The sequence below is a fragment of the Oncorhynchus keta genome, chromosome 14, assembly GCF_023373465.1.
Source record: "Oncorhynchus keta strain PuntledgeMale-10-30-2019 chromosome 14, Oket_V2, whole genome shotgun sequence".
Classification (NCBI taxonomy): Eukaryota; Metazoa; Chordata; class Actinopteri; order Salmoniformes; family Salmonidae; genus Oncorhynchus; species Oncorhynchus keta.
Genome location: NC_068434.1, coordinates 14,048,191 through 14,069,692, shown reverse-complemented (window position 1 = coordinate 14,069,692; position 21,502 = coordinate 14,048,191). Strand labels below are relative to the sequence as shown.

The window sequence follows — 21,502 nt, the reverse complement described above, 5'->3', positions numbered from 1 at the left end:
CAACCTGACAGCAGCCCAGACTAATACAACCTGACAGCAGCCCAGACTAATACAACCTGACAGCAGCCCAGACTAATACAACCTGACAGCAGCCCAGAGTAATACAACCTGACAGCAGCCCAGAGTAATACAACCTGACAGCAGCCCAGACTAATACAACCTGACAGCAGCCCAGACTAATACAACCTGACAGCAGCCCAGACTAATACAACCTGACAGCAGCCCAGACTAATACAACCTGACAGCAGCCCAGACTAATACAACCTGACAGCAGCCCAGACTAATACAACCTGACAGCAGCCCAGACTAATACAACCTGACAGCAGCCCAGACTAATACAACCTGACAGCAGCCCAGACTAATACAACCTGACAGCAGCCCAGACTAATACAACCTGACAACAGCCCAGACTAATACAACCTGACAGCAGCCCAGACTAATACAACCTGACAGCAGCCCAGACTAATACAACCTGACAGCAGCCCAGACTAATACAACCTGACAACAGCCCAGACTAATACAACCTGACAGCAGCCCAGACTAATACAACCTGACAGCAGCCCAGACTAATACAACCTGACAACAGCCCAGACTAATACAACCTGACAGCAGCCCAGACTAATACAACCTGACAGCAGCCCAGACTAATACAACCTGACAACAGCCCAGACTAATACAACCTGACAACAGCCCAGACTAATACAACCTGACAGCAGCCCAGACTAATACAACCTGACAGCAGCCCAGACTAATACAACCTGACAACAGCCCAGACTAATACAACCTGACAGCAGCCCAGACTAATACAACCTGACAGCAGCCCAGACTAATACAACCTGACAACAGCCCAGACTAATACAACCTGACAACAGCCCAGACTAATACAACCTGACAGCAGCCCAGACTAATACAACCTGACAGCAGCCCAGACTAATACAACCTGACAGCAGCCCAGACTAATACAACCTGACAGCAGCCCAGACTAATACAACCTGACAACAGCCCAGACTAATACAACCTGACAGCAGCCCAGAGTAATACAACCTGACAACAGCCCAGAGTAATACAACCTGACAGCAGCCCAGACTAATACAACCTGACAGCAGCCCAGAGTAATACAACCTGACAACAGCCCAGACTAATACAACCTGACAGCAGCCCAGACTAATACAACCTGACAGCAGCCCAGAGTAATACAACCTGACAGCAGCCCAGAGTAATACAACCTGACAGCAGCCCAGAGTAATACAACCTGACAGCAGCCCAGAGTAATACAACCTGACAGCAGCCCAGAGTAATACAACCTGACAACAGCCCAGAGTAATACAACCTGACAGCAGCCCAGACTAATACAACCTGACAGCAGCCCAGACTAATACAACCTGACAGCAGCCCAGAGTAATACAACCTGACAGCAGCCCAGAGTAATACAACCTGACAGCAGCCCAGAGTAATACAACCTGACAACAGCCCAGACTAATACAACCTGACAACAGCCCAGACTAATACAACCTGACAGCAGCCCAGAGTAATACAACCTGACAGCAGCCCAGAGTAATACAACCTGACAACAGCCCAGACTAATACAACCTGACAGCAGCCCAGAGTAATACAACCTGACAGCAGCCCAGACTAATACAACCTGACAGCAGCCCAGACTAATACAACCTGACAGCAGCCCAGACTAATACAACCTGACAGCAGCCCAGAGTAATACAACCTGACAGCAGCCCAGACTAATACAACCTGACAGCAGCCCAGAGTAATACAACCTGACAGCAGCCCAGAGTAATACAACCTGACAGCAGCCCAGACTAATACAACCTGACAGCAGCCCAGACTAATACAACCTGACAGCAGCCCAGAGTAATACAACCTGACAGCAGCCCAGACTAATACAACCTGACAGCAGCCCAGAGTAATACAACCTGACAGCAGCCCAGAGTAATAGACCTCAACACTTAAGCTGACACACATCCAACCATCCCTGAACAACTCCATGGTGCCAATTAACAGCACAGTGAGAGTCTCAGGCTGGTAGTGTTTGATGTGGGTTCCAAAAGGATTGAACTATGTCATATCACTAACTAATCCCCATGTCTGTTACAACATACAGTATATCTTAGCCCCTACTCTTTTGACTGGCTGGGCTCCCTAGAGAGGAGAATATGATGAAGTGAGCAGAGGTAGCTATGTATGCGTCCCAAATGACGCCCTGGCGAAAAGTAGTGCACTAAATAGGGAACAGGGTACCATTTGGGACGCATCCATAGCTACCTCAGCTCACTTCATCATATTCTCCTCTCTAGGGAGCCCAGCCAGTCAAAAGTAGTGCACTATGTAGGGTATAGGGTGCCATTTGGGAAACAGACTAACTGATGTAGTTAAAGCACAGGGCCTCCTGCTGGTCGTTATCAGTACTGCTGTTTAATGAGAACGAGTCCCCATGTATACGTTGTTAGGCTGTTAGTAAAGTGATGTGTGTTAGCTGCAGGATAAGCCTGTAATAAAGCTACAGGTACATTGCACTGCTAACCGTTTTATAACACTCTGCGAACGGTTTCATAACCCTCTGATAACCGTTTCATAACCCTCTGCTAACCGTTTCATAATCCTCTGATAACCATTTCATAACCACTGCTAACCGCTTCATAACCCTCTGCTAACCATGTCATAACCCTTCCCAGCTGAACTGGGGGACTATGACCAAGACGAACACCCGCCAGACTACATCCAAGACTTCAAACTGTTCCCCAAGCAGTCGCTTAAACTGGAGAGGAAGATCATCGATATTCACAAGAACGAGCTGAGGTATTGTGGGATTTGTAGTCTAACAAATACTGTGTCTAACAACTACAACACTGAAACACCTTGACACCTGAATACAACAGCATCCACTGTAAACACTAAGTTGGCATCATGACATCAGCAGAATTTTACTTAGATTTTACTGACTTCCTCTCTTCTTCTTCTCAGCTGCTATTAAACAGAAATAGGGTCCCAAATGGTTTTACAACCTTCTGAATTTTTCGCTACACCTGCATTTTATCATTCTTTGCCAGCACATCATAAATAGTGCAAACACCACTGAAGTGAAACTGTAAAACACGTCATCGACTCCAGCAGCTGATCTAACCACATCTCTGACATGCAGACACACACAGACACAGGCAGACACACACAGACACACACAGACACACACAGACACACACAGACACAGGCAGACACACACAGACACACACAGACACACACAGACACATGCAGACACACACAGACACACACAGACACATGCAGACACACATGCAGACACACGCAGACACACATACAGACACACATACAGACACATGCAGACACACACAGACAGACACACCTACAGACACACATGCAGACACACACAGACACACATACAGACACACATGCAGACACACACAGACACACATACAGACACACACACAGGCACACACAGACGCACATACAGATACATACAGACAGATGCAAGCAGACACATGGAGACACATGGAGACACACATACAGACGCACATACAGACACATGTACAGAAACACATACAGACACACATACAGACACATACAGACACATACAGACACATACAGACACATGTACAGAAACACATACAGACACACATACAGACACATACAGACACATACAGACACATGCAGACACATGTACAGAAACACATACAGACACACATACAGACACATGCAGACATATACAGACACACACACAGACACACACAGACACACACAGACACACACAGACACACACAGACACATACAGACACATACAGACACATACAGACACATACAGACACATACAGACACATGTACAGAAACACATACAGACACACATACAGACACATACAGACACATACAGACACATACAGACACATGCAGACATATACAGACACACGCAAACACACACAGACACACATACAGACACATGTACAGAAACACATACAGACACATGTACAGAAACACATACAGACACACATACAGACACATGTACAGAAACACATACAGACACACATACAGACACATGTACAGAAACACATACAGAAACACATACAGACACACATACAGACACATGTACAGAAACACATACAGACACACATACAGACACATACAGACACATGGCTGGGACAGAGGGCACATGGGACCAGACACACATGGGACCAGACACATGGGACAGAGGGCACATGGGACAGACACACATGGGACAGACACATACAGACACATGTACAGAAACACATACAGACACAGGTACAGAAACACATACAGACCACACATGACAGACACATACAGACACACAGAAACACATACAGACACATACAGACACATGTACAGAAACACATGGCAGGGACCACAGGGACACATACAGACACATGTACAGAAACACAGAGGGTACAGACACATGGGACCAGACACATGGCAGGGACACATACAGACCACATGGCTGGCTGGGACACAGAGGGCTGGCTGGGACCAGAGGGCAGACACATACAGACACATGTACAGAAACACATACAGACACATGCAGGGACCAGAGGGTGCTGGGACCAGACACATGCAGGATACAGACACTGGCTGGGACCAGAGGGTTGGCTGGGACCAGAGGATGTAATGCTGGCTGGGACCAGAGGGCTGGCTGGGACCAGATTATGGGACCATGGGCTGGCTGGGACCAGAGGGCTGGCTGGGACCAGAGGGCTGGCTGGGACCAGAGGGATGGCTGGGACCAGAGGGCTGGCTGGGACCAGAGGGTTGGCTGGGACCAGAGGGCTGGCTGGGACCAGAGGGCTGGCTGGCTGGGACCAGAGGGCTGGCTGGAACCAGAGGGCTGGCTGGGACTGGCTGGGACCAGAGGGCTGGCTGGGACCAGAGGGCTGGCTGGGACCAGAGGGCTGGCTGGGACCAGAGGGTTGGCTGGGACCAGAGGGTTGGCTGGGACCAGAGGGTTGGCTGGGACCAGAGGGTTGGCTGGGACCAGAGGGCTGGCTGGGACCAGAGGGCTGGCTGGGACCAGAGGGCTGGCTGGGACCAGAGGGCTGGCTGGGACCAGAGGGCTGGCTGGGACCAGAGGGCTGGCTGGGACCAGAGGGTTGGCTGGGACCAGAGGGTTGGCTGGGACCAGAGGGTTGGCTGGGACCAGAGGGCTGGCTGGGACCAGAGGGCTGGCTGGGACCAGAGGGTTGGCTGGGACCAGAGGGTTGGCTGGGACCAGAGGGTTGTGTTTACAGGCGTTATAATATAAACTGAGACTCAGGCAGGTTGATTTAGAGCCAACAGCAGAGAAGCAGCATGCGTCACCTAGGTGCTTTGCCAAGCACCACTTCAATTAATGAACATAAGCAAAGACTCATTACTCCAAATACAAGCTGCTGAGCAACATCTCTGGTAATCTAGAGATGGGCTAACACTGAGACAACAACAGAAATGTAAAGCTAGCATTAGAATATCCTTCTACATTATAGTTATATTTCTCAGACATTACTTTAGCACTGACAGACATGATTTGTGTTTATGGAGCACTCACCTCAAACACAAAGTGGTTTCTATTGGGGTAATAACTGTGCCCCATGTCTGTTACACCCATGGTGTTCAACCAGCCTGCAGGTTTACTACTAACTGTTCTCCTGTCCCACAGGGGGCAGTGTTCTGCTGTGGCCGAGCTTCATCTCCTCCAGAGGGCACACAACCTGGAGACATACGGAGTGGACCCTCACCCCTGCAAAGTACAGCACACCACTTCTCCCTCGAACTCTCACCTTTATTTTCCATGTCCTTTATTCCAGTGTAGCAACTGTGACTTAGAATCAATGATTGTACGATTGATTAAACAGCTTGTATTGAGTTGTCAGTCCACATTGACATGTAGTGCGCTCACATCAAACATTCAAACCAATTTGATTTAAATTTCTCTGCCAATCGTTGTTGATTTCACACACCTTCCTTTTTCTTTCAGATTGGATGTTTTGTCTATCTGTTGAACTCAGTCTCCTTCTGATTGGACAGTGTGTTTCTTAATGAGTGTAACATGACGGCTGTGATCGAGACTTGTGTTCCTCTGCTTCCCTCTCATCCTCTCTGGCTGAGTTTACACAGGCAGACAAATTCTGATCTTTTTTTCACAAATTGGTCTTTTGATCAATCAGATCAATCTCCCCCAAAAAATCTGATATGAAAAGATCTGATGTGATTGGTCAAAAGACCAAAAATGGAAAGTGGAAAAAATATCAGAATTGTGCTGCCTGTGTAAACGCAGCCATAGTGACTCACTGTGTGAATGGGAAACTCTGACAGCCAGGGTATCAAAGCACTCTAAGCTGATTAAAGGAGATATTTAATTTATTTTGTTTGAGGATTCGCTTATCTGTTCTGCCTCTGTCATAAAACCTTTTAATTCAGGAATGAACTGCAGCTGTGGCTTAAGCCTGAGACAGTGTATCACCATCCATTTACTGCAGCCAGAGAGGAAGAGAGGGGAGCAGAGGAACAGTTTCCATCACAGCTGTTCCACTCATTAAGAAACACACTGTCCAAGCAGAAGGAGACCGAGGCCTATACATGACAGTGAGGCTTGCATTGGAATGACGTGTAGTCAAGACGAGTCATTTTCAGCCTTCTGCAGTAATAAACATTGAGATCACCTCCTCGGCAGCTGTCTGTGCATGCCTGATTGGTATACATGGGTAACTTCTACCTTCACAGAGCTTTGTTGTGTGTGTCTGCAGGACTTCACAGGATCCACAGCCTTCCTGGGATTTACAGCCACTGGGTTTGTGGTGTTCCAGGGAAACAAGAGAATCCACCTGCTCAAATGGTAATCCTTCACCTCTCACCAATAACCTCTAACCTATGACCTCTTCACTACCAGAACAGTGGTGGTGTGATTCTTAAGTCTCATAATTGCCATCGTTTACTATTCTAGGGCTGATGTCAACAAACTGAAGTTTGAGGGGAAAACATTCTATGTCATTGGAATTCAGAAAGAGGTATGTCACAAAATCTCTTTTGTGTTTGCAAACACAAAAAACAGATTTTCTAAATATATTTCCTACCAGAGATTTTCCCCCAACATAACTCTGTCGTATAATATTAGTCACTTCCTGTGTCTCTATGTTCTACTACTGTGTGAGTGTCTCTGGGTTTCTAGTGTGAGACTGAGTGTGAGAGTAATTTGTTGCACTTTCAGATCTCTCTCACGGGCAGGATGCACTGTAACATGGTGGGTGTACGATGTCTAACCCCACACCCCTGCCCTGACATCTCCCATGCCTAAAATTAACTAGTAGGATGTCATCAAAAAAAAGAATGGAACTATAGTCGAATCGGAGCCCCAAAGTCATTCTACATTCTACATGACATTGTGCTTGTTTGAGTAAAAAATCAACAGGTCTCAGGGAAGGTGATTTGTAGTAATACGTGGTGTTTAGCCAGCTGACATGTACCACAGAGAGTCTTTGTGAGCCATTCAATGGATGTAATGTTTTCAGAACTGGCCTCACTCTCTATATACTCTCTTAAAGATTTCTTTCTTCTATCATTCTATTGGCGATTATCTCTGTCTGGGCTGTAGTTCCACTCTGCCATCGGCTGCCTGTCCTGTTTCAATGCCTGAGATCTAGACAGATACATTGATGCTCAGATGTAGTTAATGTTCAGTCCAGTCTCACGGATTAGCCTGCTGCTTTATAATCACGCACACGCACGCACGCTTGCACACACACACACACACACACACAGGTGTCCTCTCACTAAAACATTCAATTTGGTCCTCTGGAGCCTGAATGTTAGCTGTTTTTGGGGAAACCAGGTGTTTGCACTCTGAGCAATGAGTGACATAAACCAGGTCTGTGTACTCTGAGCAATGAGTGACATAAACCAGGTGTGTGTGTAACAGTATAATTTTAAACCGTCGCCTCGCCCATACCAGGGCGCGAACCAGGGACCTTCTGCACACATCAACAACAGTCACCCTCGAAGCATCGTTACCCATCGCTCCACAAAAGCCGCGGCCCTTGCAGAGCAAGGGGAACTACTACTTCAAGGTCTCAGAGCAAGTGACGTAACCGATTGAAACGCTATTTAGCGCACACCGCTAACTAAGCTAGCCGTTTCACATCCGTTACATGTGCACTCTGAGCAATGAGTGACATAAACCAGGTGTGTGCAGTCTGAGCAATGAGTGACATAAACCAGGTGTGTGCACTCTGAGCAATGAGTGACATAAACCAGGTGTGTGCACACTGAGCAATGAGTGACATAAACCAGGTGTGTGTACTCTGAGCAATGAGTGACATAAACCAGGTGTGTGCACTCTGAGCAATGAGTGACATAAACCAGGTGTGTGCACACTGAGCAATGAGTGACATAAACCAGGTGTGTGCACTCTGAGCAATGAGTGACATAAACCAGGTGTGTGCACTCTGAGCAATGAGTGACATAAACCAGGTGTGTGTACTCTGAGCAGTGAGTGACATAAACCAGGTGTGTGCACTCTGAGCAATGAGTGACATAAACCAGGTGTGTGTACTCTGAGCAATGAGTGACATAAACCAGGTGTGTGCACACTGAGCAATGAGTGACATAAACCAGGTGTGTGCACTCTGAGCAATGAGTGACATAAACCAGGTGTGTGCACTCTGAGCAATGAGTGACATAAACATTTACATTTACATTTAAGTCATTTAGCAGACGCTCTATACCAGGTGTGTGCACACTGAGCAATGAGTGACATAAACCAGGTGTGTGCACTCTGAGCAATGAGTGACATAAACCAGGTGTGTGCACACTGAGCAATGAGTGACATAAACCAGGTGTGTGCACTCTGAGCAATGAGTGACATAAACCAGGTGTGTGTACTCTGAGCAATGAGTGACATAAACCAGGTGTGTGTACTCTGAGCAATGAGTGACATAAACCAGGTGTGTGCACTGAGCAATGAGTGACATAAACCAGGTGTGTGCACTGAGCAATGAGTGACATAAACCAGGTGTGTGCACTCTGAGCAATGAATGACATAAACCAGGTGTGTGCACTCTGAGCAATGAGTGACATAAACCAGGTGTGTGTACTCTGAGCAATGAGTGACATAAACCAGGTGTGTGCAGTCTGAGCAATGAGTGACATAAACCAGGTGTGTGCACACTGAGCAATGAGTGACATAAACCAGGTGTGTGCACTCTGAGCAATGAGTGACATAAACCAGGTGTGTGCACTCTGAGCAACCCATGGGTTGAAGCGAAGATCTAAATCAACAGCTGGACATGTCATTTCAGACACCTTTATAACAGCTTATTTCAGACAGCTTTATAGCAGCTAATTTCAGACAGCTTTATGGCAGCTCATTTCAGACAGCTTTATGGCAGCTCATTTCAGACAGCTTTATGGCAGCTCATTTCGCTTGTAGTCTGTTGGTCTGTCTGGCTGAAGATGCAGTTTTATCTTTGTGTTTCTGTCTCTTCTCTCTGTGTGTACATATCCATCGCTGGTGAGTAAACACACTCACACACACCATTTGCATCCCCCCCAACACCCCAATGCTGACCCCTTCCAAACATTCTCACATTCTCCACACCACGAAGAACCTCTCTGTTCTTCGCTCCCCCGGGTTGTTGTGTGGGTTGGGTTTGATTCATTTGATTTGACTGCTTGGCTTTTTGTTGGACTGCTCTTTGGTCTTGGTGGTGCAGGAGCGTTTGGTTTGACAATCATCAACCAATAGCATGGAGCCCCTGTGACGGCTCGCTGTACTTCAGAAAAGAAATACATCCGTCAAGTCTTATTCTGTCTTATTATGTAATACATGTTTAATATCCTTAATTACTTATTAAACAGTTTGGCGGTTTGATGAACTGTTTGTTTCCCTTGGTGTGTGTGTGTGTGTGTGTGTGTGTGTGTGTGTGTGTGTGTGTGTGTGTGTGTGTGTGTGTGTGTGTGTGTGTGTGTGTGTGTGTGTGTGTGTGTGTGTGTGTGTGTGTGTGTGTGTGTGTGCGAGTGAGTGCCTAGTGCAGTAAGGTGTATCTTATTATGATTTAATCATGCATCGATCCGCAGTCTCGCTCTTCCTGGAACAGTTTATACCCTGTGCCACTGCATGATCTCACTCTGCCCTCATCTCTGCCAACTTCTCACGGAGAACATGTTCCATTGAACATGTTTAAGACTTGTTGTGATCCCATGGAAACTCCCCTGAACGTGTGTTTAACACGCACACAGTCCTGCTAGCTGAACACACATGTAGCACACACACATGGTCACTGCCGCACATAACCACTTCACTGTGTGCTGGGACTCTGAGGGCTGAAGCAGTGGCTGACCACCCCAAACCTCCAGATGTAGAAATCCTCCTTACACTCGTTTACAGTATCAGTGCAACAGCAGGTTAATACATTTTAGACTGTGACACCGGCTGCATCCCCAATGGCACCCTATTCCCTTTATAGTGCACGACTGTTGACCTGGGCCCCTCTGGTTGTAGTGCACTATATAGAGGATTGGATGCCATTTGGAATTTAACCAAAGTGTAACAGCATTGGAATGGGGGAATTCATCACCAAATCTTATGTTTAGGGAAAGGTGTTCAGTCTTATAGGAAAGTATTACTGTTCAATTGTTACAGTGGTTAAGTCTCTGTCAGTATTAGTGTTACAGTGGTTAAGTCTCTGTCAGTATTAGTGTTACAGTGGTTAAGTCTCTGTCAGTATTAGTGTTACAGTGGTTAAGTCTCTTGTCAGTATTAGTGTTACAGTGGTTAAGTCTCTTGTCAGTATTAGTGTTACAGTGGTTAAGTCTCTGTCAGTATTAGTGTTACAGTGGTTAAGTCTCTGTCAGTATTAGTGTTACAGTGGTTAAGTCTCTGTCAGTATTAGTGTTACAGTGGTTAAGTCTCTGTCAGTATTAGTGTTACAGTGGTTAAGTCTCTGTCAGTATTAGTGTTACAGTGGTTAAGTCTCTGTCAGTATTAGTGTTACAGTGGTTAAGTCTCTGTCAGTATTAGTGTTACAGTGGTTAAGTCTCTGTCAGTATTAGTGTTACAGTGGTTAAGTCTCTGTCAGTATTAGTGTTACAGTGGTTAAGTCTCTGTCAGTATTAGTGTTACAGTGGTTAAGTCTCTTGTCAGTATTAGTGTTACAGTGGTTAAGTCTCTGTCAGTATTAGTGTTACAGTGGTTAAGTCTCTGTCAGTATTAGTGTTACAGTGGTTAAGTCTCTGTCAGTATTAGTGTTACAGTGGTTAAGTCTCTGTCAGTATTAGTGTTACAGTGGTTAAGTCTCTGTCAGTATTAGTGTTACAGTGGTTAAGTCTCTGTCAGTATTAGTGTTACAGTGGTTAAGTCTCTGTCAGTATTAGTGTTACAGTGGTTAAGTCTCTTGTCAGTATTAGTGTTACAGTGGTTAAGTCTCTGTCAGTATTAGTGTTACAGTGGTTAAGTCTCTTGTCAGTATTAGTGTTACAGTGGTTAAGTCTCTGTCAGTATTAGTGTTACAGTGGTTAAGTCTCTGTCAGTATTCGTGTTACAGTGGTTAAGTCTCTTGTCAGTATTAGTGTTACAGTGGTTAAGTCTCTGTCAGTATTAGTGTTACAGTGGTTAAGTCTCTTGTCAGTATTAGTGTTACAGTGGTTAAGTCTCTGTCAGTATTAGTGTTACAGTGGTTAAGTCTCTGTCAGTATTAGTGTTACAGTGGTTAAGTCTCTGTCAGTATTAGTGTTACAGTGGTTAAGTCTCTGTCAGTATTAGTGTTACAGTGGTTAAGTCTCTGTCAGTATTAGTGTTACAGTGGTTAAGTCTCTGTCAGTATTAGTGTTACAGTGGTTAAGTCTCTGTCAGTATTAGTGTTACAGTGGTTAAGTCTCTGTCAGTATTAGTGTTACAGTGGTTAAGTCTCTGTCAGTATTAGTGTTACAGTGGTTAAGTCTCTGTCAGTATTAGTGTTACAGTGGTTAAGTCTCTGTCAGTATTAGTGTTACAGTGGTTAAGTCTCTGTAAGTATTAGTGTTACAGTGGTTAAGTCTCTGTCAGTATTAGTGTTACAGTGGTTAAGTCTCTGTCAGTATTAGTGTTACAGTGGTTAAGTCTCTGTCAGTATTAGTGTTACAGTGGTTAAGTCTCTGTCAGTATTAGTGTGACAGTGGTTAAGTCTCTGTCAGTATTAGTGTTACAGTGGTTAAGTCTCTGTCAGTATTAGTGTTACAGTGGTTAAGTCTCTGTCAGTATTAGTGTCACAGTAGTTAAGTCTCTTGTCAGTATTAGTGTTACAGTGGTTAAGTCTCTGTCAGTATTAGTGTTACAGTGGTTAAGTCTCTGTCAGTATTAGTGTTACAGTGGTTAAGTCTCTGTCAGTATTAGTGTCACAGTAGTTAAGTCTCTTGTCAGTATTAGTGTTACAGTGGTTAAGTCTCTTGTCAGTATTAGTGTTACAGTGGTTAAGTCTCTGTCAGTATTAGTGTTACAGTGGTTAAGTCTCTGTCAGTATTAGTGTTACAGAGGTTAAGTCTCTGTCAGTATTAGTGTTACAGAGGTTAAGTCTCTGTCAGTATTAGTGTTACAGTGGTTAAGTCTCTGTCAGTATTAGTGTTACAGAGGTTAAGTCTCTGTCAGTATTAGTGTTACAGTGGTTAAGTCTCTGTCAGTATTAGTGTTCCATTGTTACAGTGGTTAAGTCGCTGTCAGTATTAGTGTTACAGAGGTTAAGTCTCTGTCAATATTAGTGTTACAGTGGTTAAGTCTCTGTCAGTATTAGTGTTCCATTGTTACAGTGGTTAAGTCTCTGTCAGTATTAGCATGACAGTGGTTAAGTCTCTGTCAGTATTAGTGTTACAGTGGTTAAGTCTGTCCAGGTCAGGGAACGTCTGTGTCTTTGATCTCTGCTGTCAGGCTCTGGATCTGCTCTGTGCTCTGTAATGCTGCGGATACCATTGATCTGCCGTCTCATATTACCAGACAGAGAGCAGATAACTGGACTGTTACTGGAATTGATCCCCATCTTATCCCCAGCTCTGCCCATAAACTCCCTCACACCCGTGGCCTTTTAAGAGCTGCTTAGTGCTGGTAGTGCACAAGTCTACTGCTCTCCACCTCCACATCTCCCTAACAGGCTGAGTATAGGTCTGGGGCAGCACTTTGCACAGCTCACTCTCAACATGTTCAGCACTTTGTTGGATGCCTCGTCCTAATTCACTGTCTTCCTCTGCTTGGTTCATCTCCTTCCATCACTCTCTCTCTCTCTCTCTCTCTCTCTCTCTCTCTCTCTCTCTCTGTCTCTCTCTCTCTCTCTCTCTCTCATTCTGTCTGTCTCTCTCTTTCTATTGTTCTCTCTCTCCACCCCTCTCTCTCTTTCTATCGGTCTCTCTCTCTCTCCATCTCTCTCTCTCTCTCTCTCTCTCTCTCTCTCTGTCTGTCTGTCTATCTGTCTGTCTGTCTCTTTCTCTCTGTCTGTCTGTCTCTCTCTCCCTCTCTCTCTTTCTATCAATCTCTCTCTCGCTCTCGCTCTCGCTCTCTCTCTCATTCTGTCTGTCTGTCTCTCTCTTTCTATCGTTCTCTCTCTCCACCCCTCTCTCGTTCTCTCTTTCTCTCACTCTATCTCTCTGCAGAAGAAACTGGTGCTGACGTTCCACACCTCTACCCCAGCGGCGTGTAAACATTTGTGGAAGTGTGGGGTGGAGAACCAAGCATTTTACAAGTGAGTCCCACAAAACACTGCAACACTTTCATATTCATCTCTCTATCAAAGGTGGAACTTGTGTGTGTGTTTGGACGTGTTTAACTATTCTTGTGAAGACCCCACACAAGGATAGCAGTACAAGACTGTGTGTGTGTGTGTGTGTGTGTGTGTGTGTGTGTGTGTGTGTGTGTGTGTGTGTGTGTGTGTGTGTGTGTGTGTGTGTGTGTGTGTGTGTGTGTGTGTGTGTGTGTGTGTGTGTGTGTGTACAAGTTTTACTATACTTGTAAGTATCAGAAGTCCTCACAAGAATAGCAAACCAACTGGAATTCAGAGAAGTGAGGACATTTTGCTGGTCCTCACTTGTAAAGGTTAGGGGTTATGGTTAAGATTAGGGTTCAAGTTAAGGTAAGGGGTAGCGCTTAGGGAAAATAGGATAATTATTATTATTATATTTTTTTTACCCCCTTTTCTCCCCAATTACGTGGTATCCAATTGTTAGTAGTTACTATCTTGTACGGGTTCGGGAGAGACGAAGGTCGAAAGCCACGCGTCCTCCTAAACACAACCCAACCAAGCCACAACTGCTTCTTAACACAGTGCGCATCCAACCCGGAAGCCAGCTTCACCAATGTGTCAGAGGAAACACTGTGCACCTGTCGACCTGGTTAGCGTGCACTGTGCCCAGCCCTCCACAGGAGTCGCTGGTGCGCGATGAGACAAGGATATCCCTACCGGCCAAACCCTCCCTAACCCGGACGACGCTAGGCCAATTGTGCCCAGAGCCTGGGCGCGAACCCAGAGTCTCTGGTGGCAGGAAAATAGGATTTTGAATGGGAATCAATTGTTGGTCCCCAAAAATTCCTCACAAGTATAGTAAGACATGGCTGTGTGTGTTTGTCTGTGTGTTTGTCTGTGTGTGTATGTGTGTGTGCGCGTAGGCACTAGCCAGGTTGATTTGTGGCTGCAGACTGCTGTTGTCAGTAGTTTAATCCAGAGTTATGAGTGTGACTGGCTGGATGGATGGATGGGGTTGGATGGAAGGGGTGGAGGGTTGGAAAGACAGACAGCACTGGCCCACAGGGCCAGCACCTGAGCCTGGCTCCTGATTGCTTTTTTCTGGCTCCCGGGGGCTCGAGTTTCCCTGTTCCTCAGCAGAGAGGCAGGCTTGGATGTCAGATCAGAGCTCGTTAATCAAATGAGACTGAATTGAATTTAGAAAATGGCAGTCAAAGAGAGAACTGTGAAGTGCTGTCCTGGCACACATGAACCTTTTTGACAGGACCAACTAGACTGGATACCTGTGAAGTCCTATGAGTTCCTTTTTGACAGGACCAACTAGACTGGATACCTGTAAAGTTCTATGAGGTCCTTTTTGAAAGAACTAACTAGACAAACAACTAGAACTAGAAACAAACATTACATTTGGATACCTGTCAAGTCCTATGAGTTCCTAAATGCCAAATATAACTAATGAATCAATGTGCCATCTTGCTCAACAAACAATTATCTCCGTCTCTTTGACAGATGTGCAAAGTCAAGCCAGATCAAGACTGTGTCCAGCAGTAATATTTTCTTCAAGGGAAGCAGGTTTCGGTACAGGTGCGACATTGAATTCTTGGCTGTGTCACTGAGCCTTACTAAGCCAAGCTGTGTCCAGATAAATGCCCCTAGACTTATGTATTGTTTGTTTTGATCATTTCCCAAAGCATTTAACATGGCTTACATGCTACGTATCTCTTCATTTCAGCAGCTGGATAAGTGCCCTTGAGCAAGGCCCTTAACCATAATTGCTCCTGTAAGTCGCATTTGAAAGAGGGTCTGCTAAAATTAAAATGTAAAAGTCATGTTTTTCCCCCAATATGGACTAGGTCTAGGTAACATACTGTATAACATGTTGATATGATCTCAAGTTTGGGGACAATGTTTGGATTAAGGTTGATTTCCTGCTTTGGTGTAACTTTACCCTGTGTGATACAGTACACACTGTAGAACTACACCTAGACAAAGTCACACTGTAGAACTACACCTAGACAAAGTCACACTGTAGAACTACACCTAGACAAAGTCACACTGTAGAACTACACCTAGACAAAGTCACACTATAGATCTACACCAAGACAAATTCACACTGTAGAACTACACCAAGACAAAGTCACACTGTAGATCTACACCAAGACAAAGTCACACTGTAGAACTACACCTAGACAAAGTCACACTGTAGATCTACACCAAGACAAAGTCACACTGTAGAACTACACCTAGACAAAGTCACACTGCTGATCTACACCTAGACAAAGTCACACTGTAGAACTACACCTAGACAAAGTCACACTGTAGATCTACACCAAGACAAAGTCACACTGTAGAACTACACCTAGACAAAGTCACACTGTAGATCTACACCTAGACAAAGTCACACTGTAGAACTACACCTAGACAAAGTCACACTTTAGAACTACACCAAAATGACACTGTAGATTTTCACCAAGACAAAGTCACACTGCAAAGAAAGTCAATGGAACTACAGCTCCAAAGATCACAGAGAACTACACCAAGACAAAGGTCAGACTGTAGAACTACACCTAGACAAAGTCACACTGTAGATCTACACCAAGAAAATGTCACACTGTTTAGATCTACAAATCAGAAACAACTGCTGATTATACCATGACAAAGTTACACTTTGGATCAGACCTAGAAAAGTCACCCTGTCAACTACACTGAGCCACAAAAACCTGACAAAACATGGAGAACTACACCTGTCCCAGTCACTTATTGCCTCCAAAATGACATTTTGTTTTTCTCTTTAGTGGAAGAGTTGCAAAAGAAGTAATGGAAGCCAGCTCCAAGATCCAGAGAGAGCCACCAGAGGTGCATAGGTGAGAGAGAGAACAGAACCTCACTGTCATGTGGTTAGTACCACATACCAGGAAAATGTGTGTTTAGTCTGGCAAATCAGATAACAAGTGCTGTTTATACCATGTTTCAGGTTACACTTTGGGCAGAGCAGAAGCTTCAACTCACTGAGCCACAAAAACCTGATCATAAACATGGAGCCTCTTGAGGACCCATGCTGCCCTGACCAATGAGTATGAAGTGACCATGGCAGATCAATGGTAACAGACCTAGGACACACACAGCTAGGCAAATAATACAGTAACAATCCAGCACATACCGGCATCACGTGTGGTTTGTGTGTGTGTCCAATGACAGTGTGTGGTGTGTGTGTGTGAGTTGTGTGTGTGTGTGTGTGTGTGATGCTGTGGTAAGCCTGTTTCCCTGGAGACTCCAATCACAGAGTCTTTAAATTACTTTGTTTACTAAACCTCATGTCTCACCTCAGATATACTGAGGACACCATGCTGGTAATGACCAGTCACGGAAGTGCACCATGAGATCACGGAAACAGACCTAGGACCCAAGCTAGGGTTATGTTGCCATAGAAGCTGGTGCCTCTTGTCCTGTAAATGGTATAAGGTGGAGTTTCTCCAGACTAGGACTGACAGCCTGGTAGTATGTATAATGGTCGTTAGTTGTTCCAGACTAGGACTGACAGGCTGGTAGTATATATAGGGGTCGTTAGTTGTTCCAGACTAGGACTGACAGGCTGGTAGTATGTATAATGGTCGTTAATTGTTCCAAACTAGGACTGACAGGCTGGTAGTATATATAGGGGTCAGTATAAGAGTGTTCTGCCGAGGGACCACAGAGGCGAATCCATCAGCTCTACTGCTGACACTGGCCTAGGATCAGTTTATCCCCAGGAGGCTGTCTGACCAGACCTGCCCTTGGGGGGGAACAGAGATGGAAGAAAGAGAGGGGGAGGTGAAGAAGAGAGAGGCAGGGAGAGAGGGAAGAAGAGCAAAGGGGAGAGGGGGATGGAGATAGGGGGAAGGAGGAGAGGAGAGGGCAGAAACCTGAACCAGCCACTCTATGTATGAGTGGGCCAATCAGACATATATTTTTTAATGTCCTCTACTTGTCAGTGTTACCTAAACATGCAAACACATCAGATAGAAGTCAAAGCAAAAGCAGTGCACTGGAATGACATTCAGATTAACAAAAATGACATTCACTTTCATGGGATGGGTGGCTAAAAATAATTAACTGAAAGCCACACCCCCAATTAGCCACCAATATGACTGAGGCATATGTCCCTGTGCTTCTATAGCTATATATGTACCAGGCCACTGTCTACTTCATTAGTTCATTTAGCAATCAACACAGCTGATAAACCAGTGCCTTTATCACAGTCCACACACATATATTGTAGCTTTAATTAGCTATAAAACTGCACATTTTCCTCTTTGCCCCATGTGTGGAATTACAGGACATTAGCTTTAAAAAAAAAACTTTCTCTCAGCCTCATGTTAAAATGTGTAGAATAGTATGAGATTAGTTATAAAACTGAAAATGTTCATCTTTGCACAATGTGTAGCATTCCAGGATGTTAGCTGTTTCCCCAAACATTTCTGCAGGCCCACACACCAACGGATTTCTGTCTACGCCACTGACCTGAACTTAGTGTTTGCGTCAGCGGGGGTGAGGTATCAGGAGACATCCAGGGGGCCTGTCTCTACCTCTGAGTTATACCCCCGAGGTGTTACCCCCTGGATTGTAACACACACACACATACACACAAACGTCCATCTTTCACATTCCCATTTAGGGCATTACGCTATTACACGCATAGGACTCTATTCTCACTCTAGTCTGCTTCTTATCCACCATCCTGCGGGACAATTTACAGCATATGCCTGCCGGGAAAACATGATCTTGGCTGGGTTTTAAAGAACTACCAGAGTGGCCATTTCATCTGTCACCTCTCGAATGACTGGACCGGAGCAGGAAGCAGTCACCAGCAGCAGGTGTTGGTGTTGACCAGGCCTATAGACCCTGAGCCTCTGTAGTCTCTGTAGGCCTCCTATGACTGACTAGCACAGCCTGTCTAGTCTACCCCAGGGCCACTGAGGGCCACTACACAGGCCCAGGTTGGCTGGTCGGCTGGCTGGCTGGAAGAGGACTGGCCACCCCTCAGAGCCTGGTTCCTCTCTAGGTTCCTGCCTTTCTAGGGAGTTTCTCCTAGCCACCGTGTCTCTATATCTGCATTGCTTGCTTTCTGGGGTTTTAGGCTGGGTTTCTGTATAAGCACTTTGTGACATCTGCTTGTTTGAAAAGGGCTCCATAAATACATTTGATAGTTAAATTGATAACCCTAAGGGGGTTTTAGGAATATAAACCCCTTCATATGCATCAGCATGAATGGGTAATATAACAGTATGTGAACATGTATGTGTTTGTGTGGGAATGAGACATAGTAATCTCCTCTGGCCCCCTCTCTCCCTAGCGTCTCTGGGCCCCCTCTCTCACTAGCCTCCCTGGCCCCCTCTCTCCCTAGGTTCCCTGGCCCCCCCTCTCCGCCCCCTCTCTCCTAACCCTTCTTCCCCCTCTCTCCTATCCTCTCTGACCCCCTCTCTACCAAGCCATTCTGCCCCCTCTCCGCCCCCTCTCTCCTAACCTTTCTGCCCCCTCTCTCCTATCCTCTCTGACCCCCCTCTCTGCCAAGCCATTCTGCCCCCCCTCTCTCCTATCCTCTCTGACCCCCTCTCTACTAAGCCATTCTGCCCCCCCTCTCTCCTATCCTCTCTGACCCCCCTCTCTACCAAGCCATTCTGGCCCCCCTCTCTCCCAACCTCTCTGGACCCCCTCTCTCCTAACCTTTCTGACACCCCTCTCTCCTAGCCTCTTTGACCCCCCTCTTTCCTAACCTCTCTGGACCCCTCTCTCCTAACCTTCCTGACCCCCCTCTCTTTCTAGCTCTCCTGGCCCCCCTCTCTCTAACCATTCTGGCCCCCCTCTCTCCTAACCTTTCTGACACCCCTCTCTCCTAGCTTCTTTGACCCCCTCTCTCCTAGCCTCTCTGGCCCCCCTCTTTCCTTGCCCCTCTGGCCCCCTCTCTCCTAGCTACTCTGGCCCCCCTCTCTCCTACCCTCTCTGGCCCCCCTGTCTCCTTGCCTCTCTGGCCCCCCTCTCTCCTAGCTTCTCTGGCCCCCCTCTCTCCTTGCCTCTCTGGCCCCCTCTCTCTAGTTTCTCTGCCCCCTCTCTCCTTGCCACTCTGGCCCCCTCTCTCCTAGCTACTCTGGCCCCCCTCTCTCCTTGCCCCTCTGGCCCCCCTCTCTCCTAGCTACTCTGGCCCCCTCTCTCCTACCCTCTCTGGCCCCCTGTCTCCTTGCCTCTCTGGCCCCCCTCTCTCCTAGCTTCTCTGGCCCCCCTCTCTCCTTGCCTCTCTGGCCCCCTCTCTCCTAGTTTCTCTGCCCCCTCTCTCCTTGCCACTCTGGCCCCCTCTCTCCTAGCTTCTCTGGCCCCCTCTCTCCTAGTTTCTCTGCCCCCTCTCTCCTTGCCACTCTGGCCCCCCTCTCTCCTAGCGTCTCTAGCCCCCCTTTATCCTAGCCTCTCTGGCCCTAATCAGTCAGAGATTAGCTGGCCCTCTCTGCAAGACCAGGGGTGTAAAAATAGGCCCTCCTGCTTTTGGGATGATCCACCCCTAATGCCCTGTCTTTGTTAACGCTGCTGACATTGAAGTCATCTGGGAGAGTTGTGTGTGTGTGTGTATGCGTGTTAAACCTGGTGCAGAGCTCAGAGGACAGTCAGTCAGTGTGTGTGGGAGTCGAGGCGCTGCCGGGTCAGAGTTAACGGGGGAGCAAAGTAGCCATGGAGCTTCTGGAGCAGAGGACTGAGGCAGATATTGGGTTGGGAGTCAGGGACCCTCTGGGGTCTGGGGGTGTCTTGCGGCAGCCGGCGGACTTGGGTGAGGGGCTGTGTGAGGAGCTGGTTAAGGAGATGGGTGAGGAGCTGGTTGAGGATCTGGGTGAGGAGCTGGTTGAGGAGCTGGGTGAGGGGCAGGGTGAGGAGCTGGTTGAGGAGCTGGGTGAGGGGCTGTGTGAGGAGCTGGTTAAGGAGATGGGTGAGGAGCTGGGTGAGGGGCTGTGTGAGGAGCTGGTTAAGGAGCTGGGTGAGGATCTGGGTGAGGTGCTGGTTGAGGAGCTGGGTGAGGAGCTGGGTGGTTGAGGGGTGAGGAGCTGGTTGAGGAGCTGGGTGAGGGCTGTGTGAGGAGCTGGTTAAGGAGATGGGTGAGGAGCTGGGTGAGGGGCTGTGTGAGGAGCTGGTTAAGGAGCTGGGTGAGGAGCTGGGTGAGGTGCTGGGTGAGGAGCTGGGTGAGGGGCTGGGTGAGGGGCTGGTTGAGGAGCTGGGTGAGGGCTGGGTGAGGAGCTGGTTGAGGAGCTGGGTGAGGGGCTGATTAAGGGGCTGGTTGAGGGGCTGGGTGAGGGGCTGGGTGAGGGGCTGGGTGAGGAGCTGGGTGAGGGGCTGAGTGAGGGGCTGAGTAAGGGGCTGGTTGAGGAGCTGGGTGAGGAGCTGGTTGAGGGCCTGGGTAAGGAGGAAGAGGAGATCCTAGGTGTGGGTTGTGGGGAGGTTCTGGAGGAGCGGGGAGATGCGGTGCGCTGCCGGTTAAAGATCACCACCAGTCACAACCTGCAGCTCCGCATGGCCAACCACACGGCCCGGGACGTCTATGTACGCCTGCTCGGCCACGGGGAGCGCATCTCTGGGACCGGTACGGAACCATGGAATCAATGGGATGGGGCGGGTGTGTGTGTGTGTATAATCAGTAGTGTATGGGTCACAGTCCGGGGGAAATAAACTATTTAATCATGTACACTGTTAACATTCTGACCTTGCTCCATAAACTCAGTTGATTTACTGACGTTGTTGTCGGGTGGAGCCTGTTGTTTGTTAATGGTCTGTTTATGGTTTAGTGTGAA

At 47.1% G+C, this 21,502-nt stretch overlaps 1 protein-coding gene across 1 annotated transcript in view; it reads left to right on the top strand.

Moving 5' to 3' along the window:
• Positions 1–21,502, top strand: part of frmd3 (FERM domain containing 3) — an 83,907-nt gene that overhangs the window by 47,115 nt on the left and 15,290 nt on the right. The window contains exons 6-16 of the mRNA XM_052462677.1: positions 2,688–2,811; positions 5,663–5,750; positions 6,750–6,838; positions 6,947–7,010; positions 13,612–13,700; positions 15,207–15,281; positions 16,493–16,561; positions 16,672–16,757; positions 18,121–18,224; positions 20,478–20,730; positions 20,938–21,294. Of these exons, the coding sequence (XP_052318637.1) occupies positions 2,688–2,811; positions 5,663–5,750; positions 6,750–6,838; positions 6,947–7,010; positions 13,612–13,700; positions 15,207–15,281; positions 16,493–16,561; positions 16,672–16,757; positions 18,121–18,224; positions 20,478–20,730; positions 20,938–21,294 (1,398 nt within the window). The remainder of the gene's footprint in view (positions 1–2,687; positions 2,812–5,662; positions 5,751–6,749; positions 6,839–6,946; positions 7,011–13,611; positions 13,701–15,206; positions 15,282–16,492; positions 16,562–16,671; positions 16,758–18,120; positions 18,225–20,477; positions 20,731–20,937; positions 21,295–21,502) is intronic.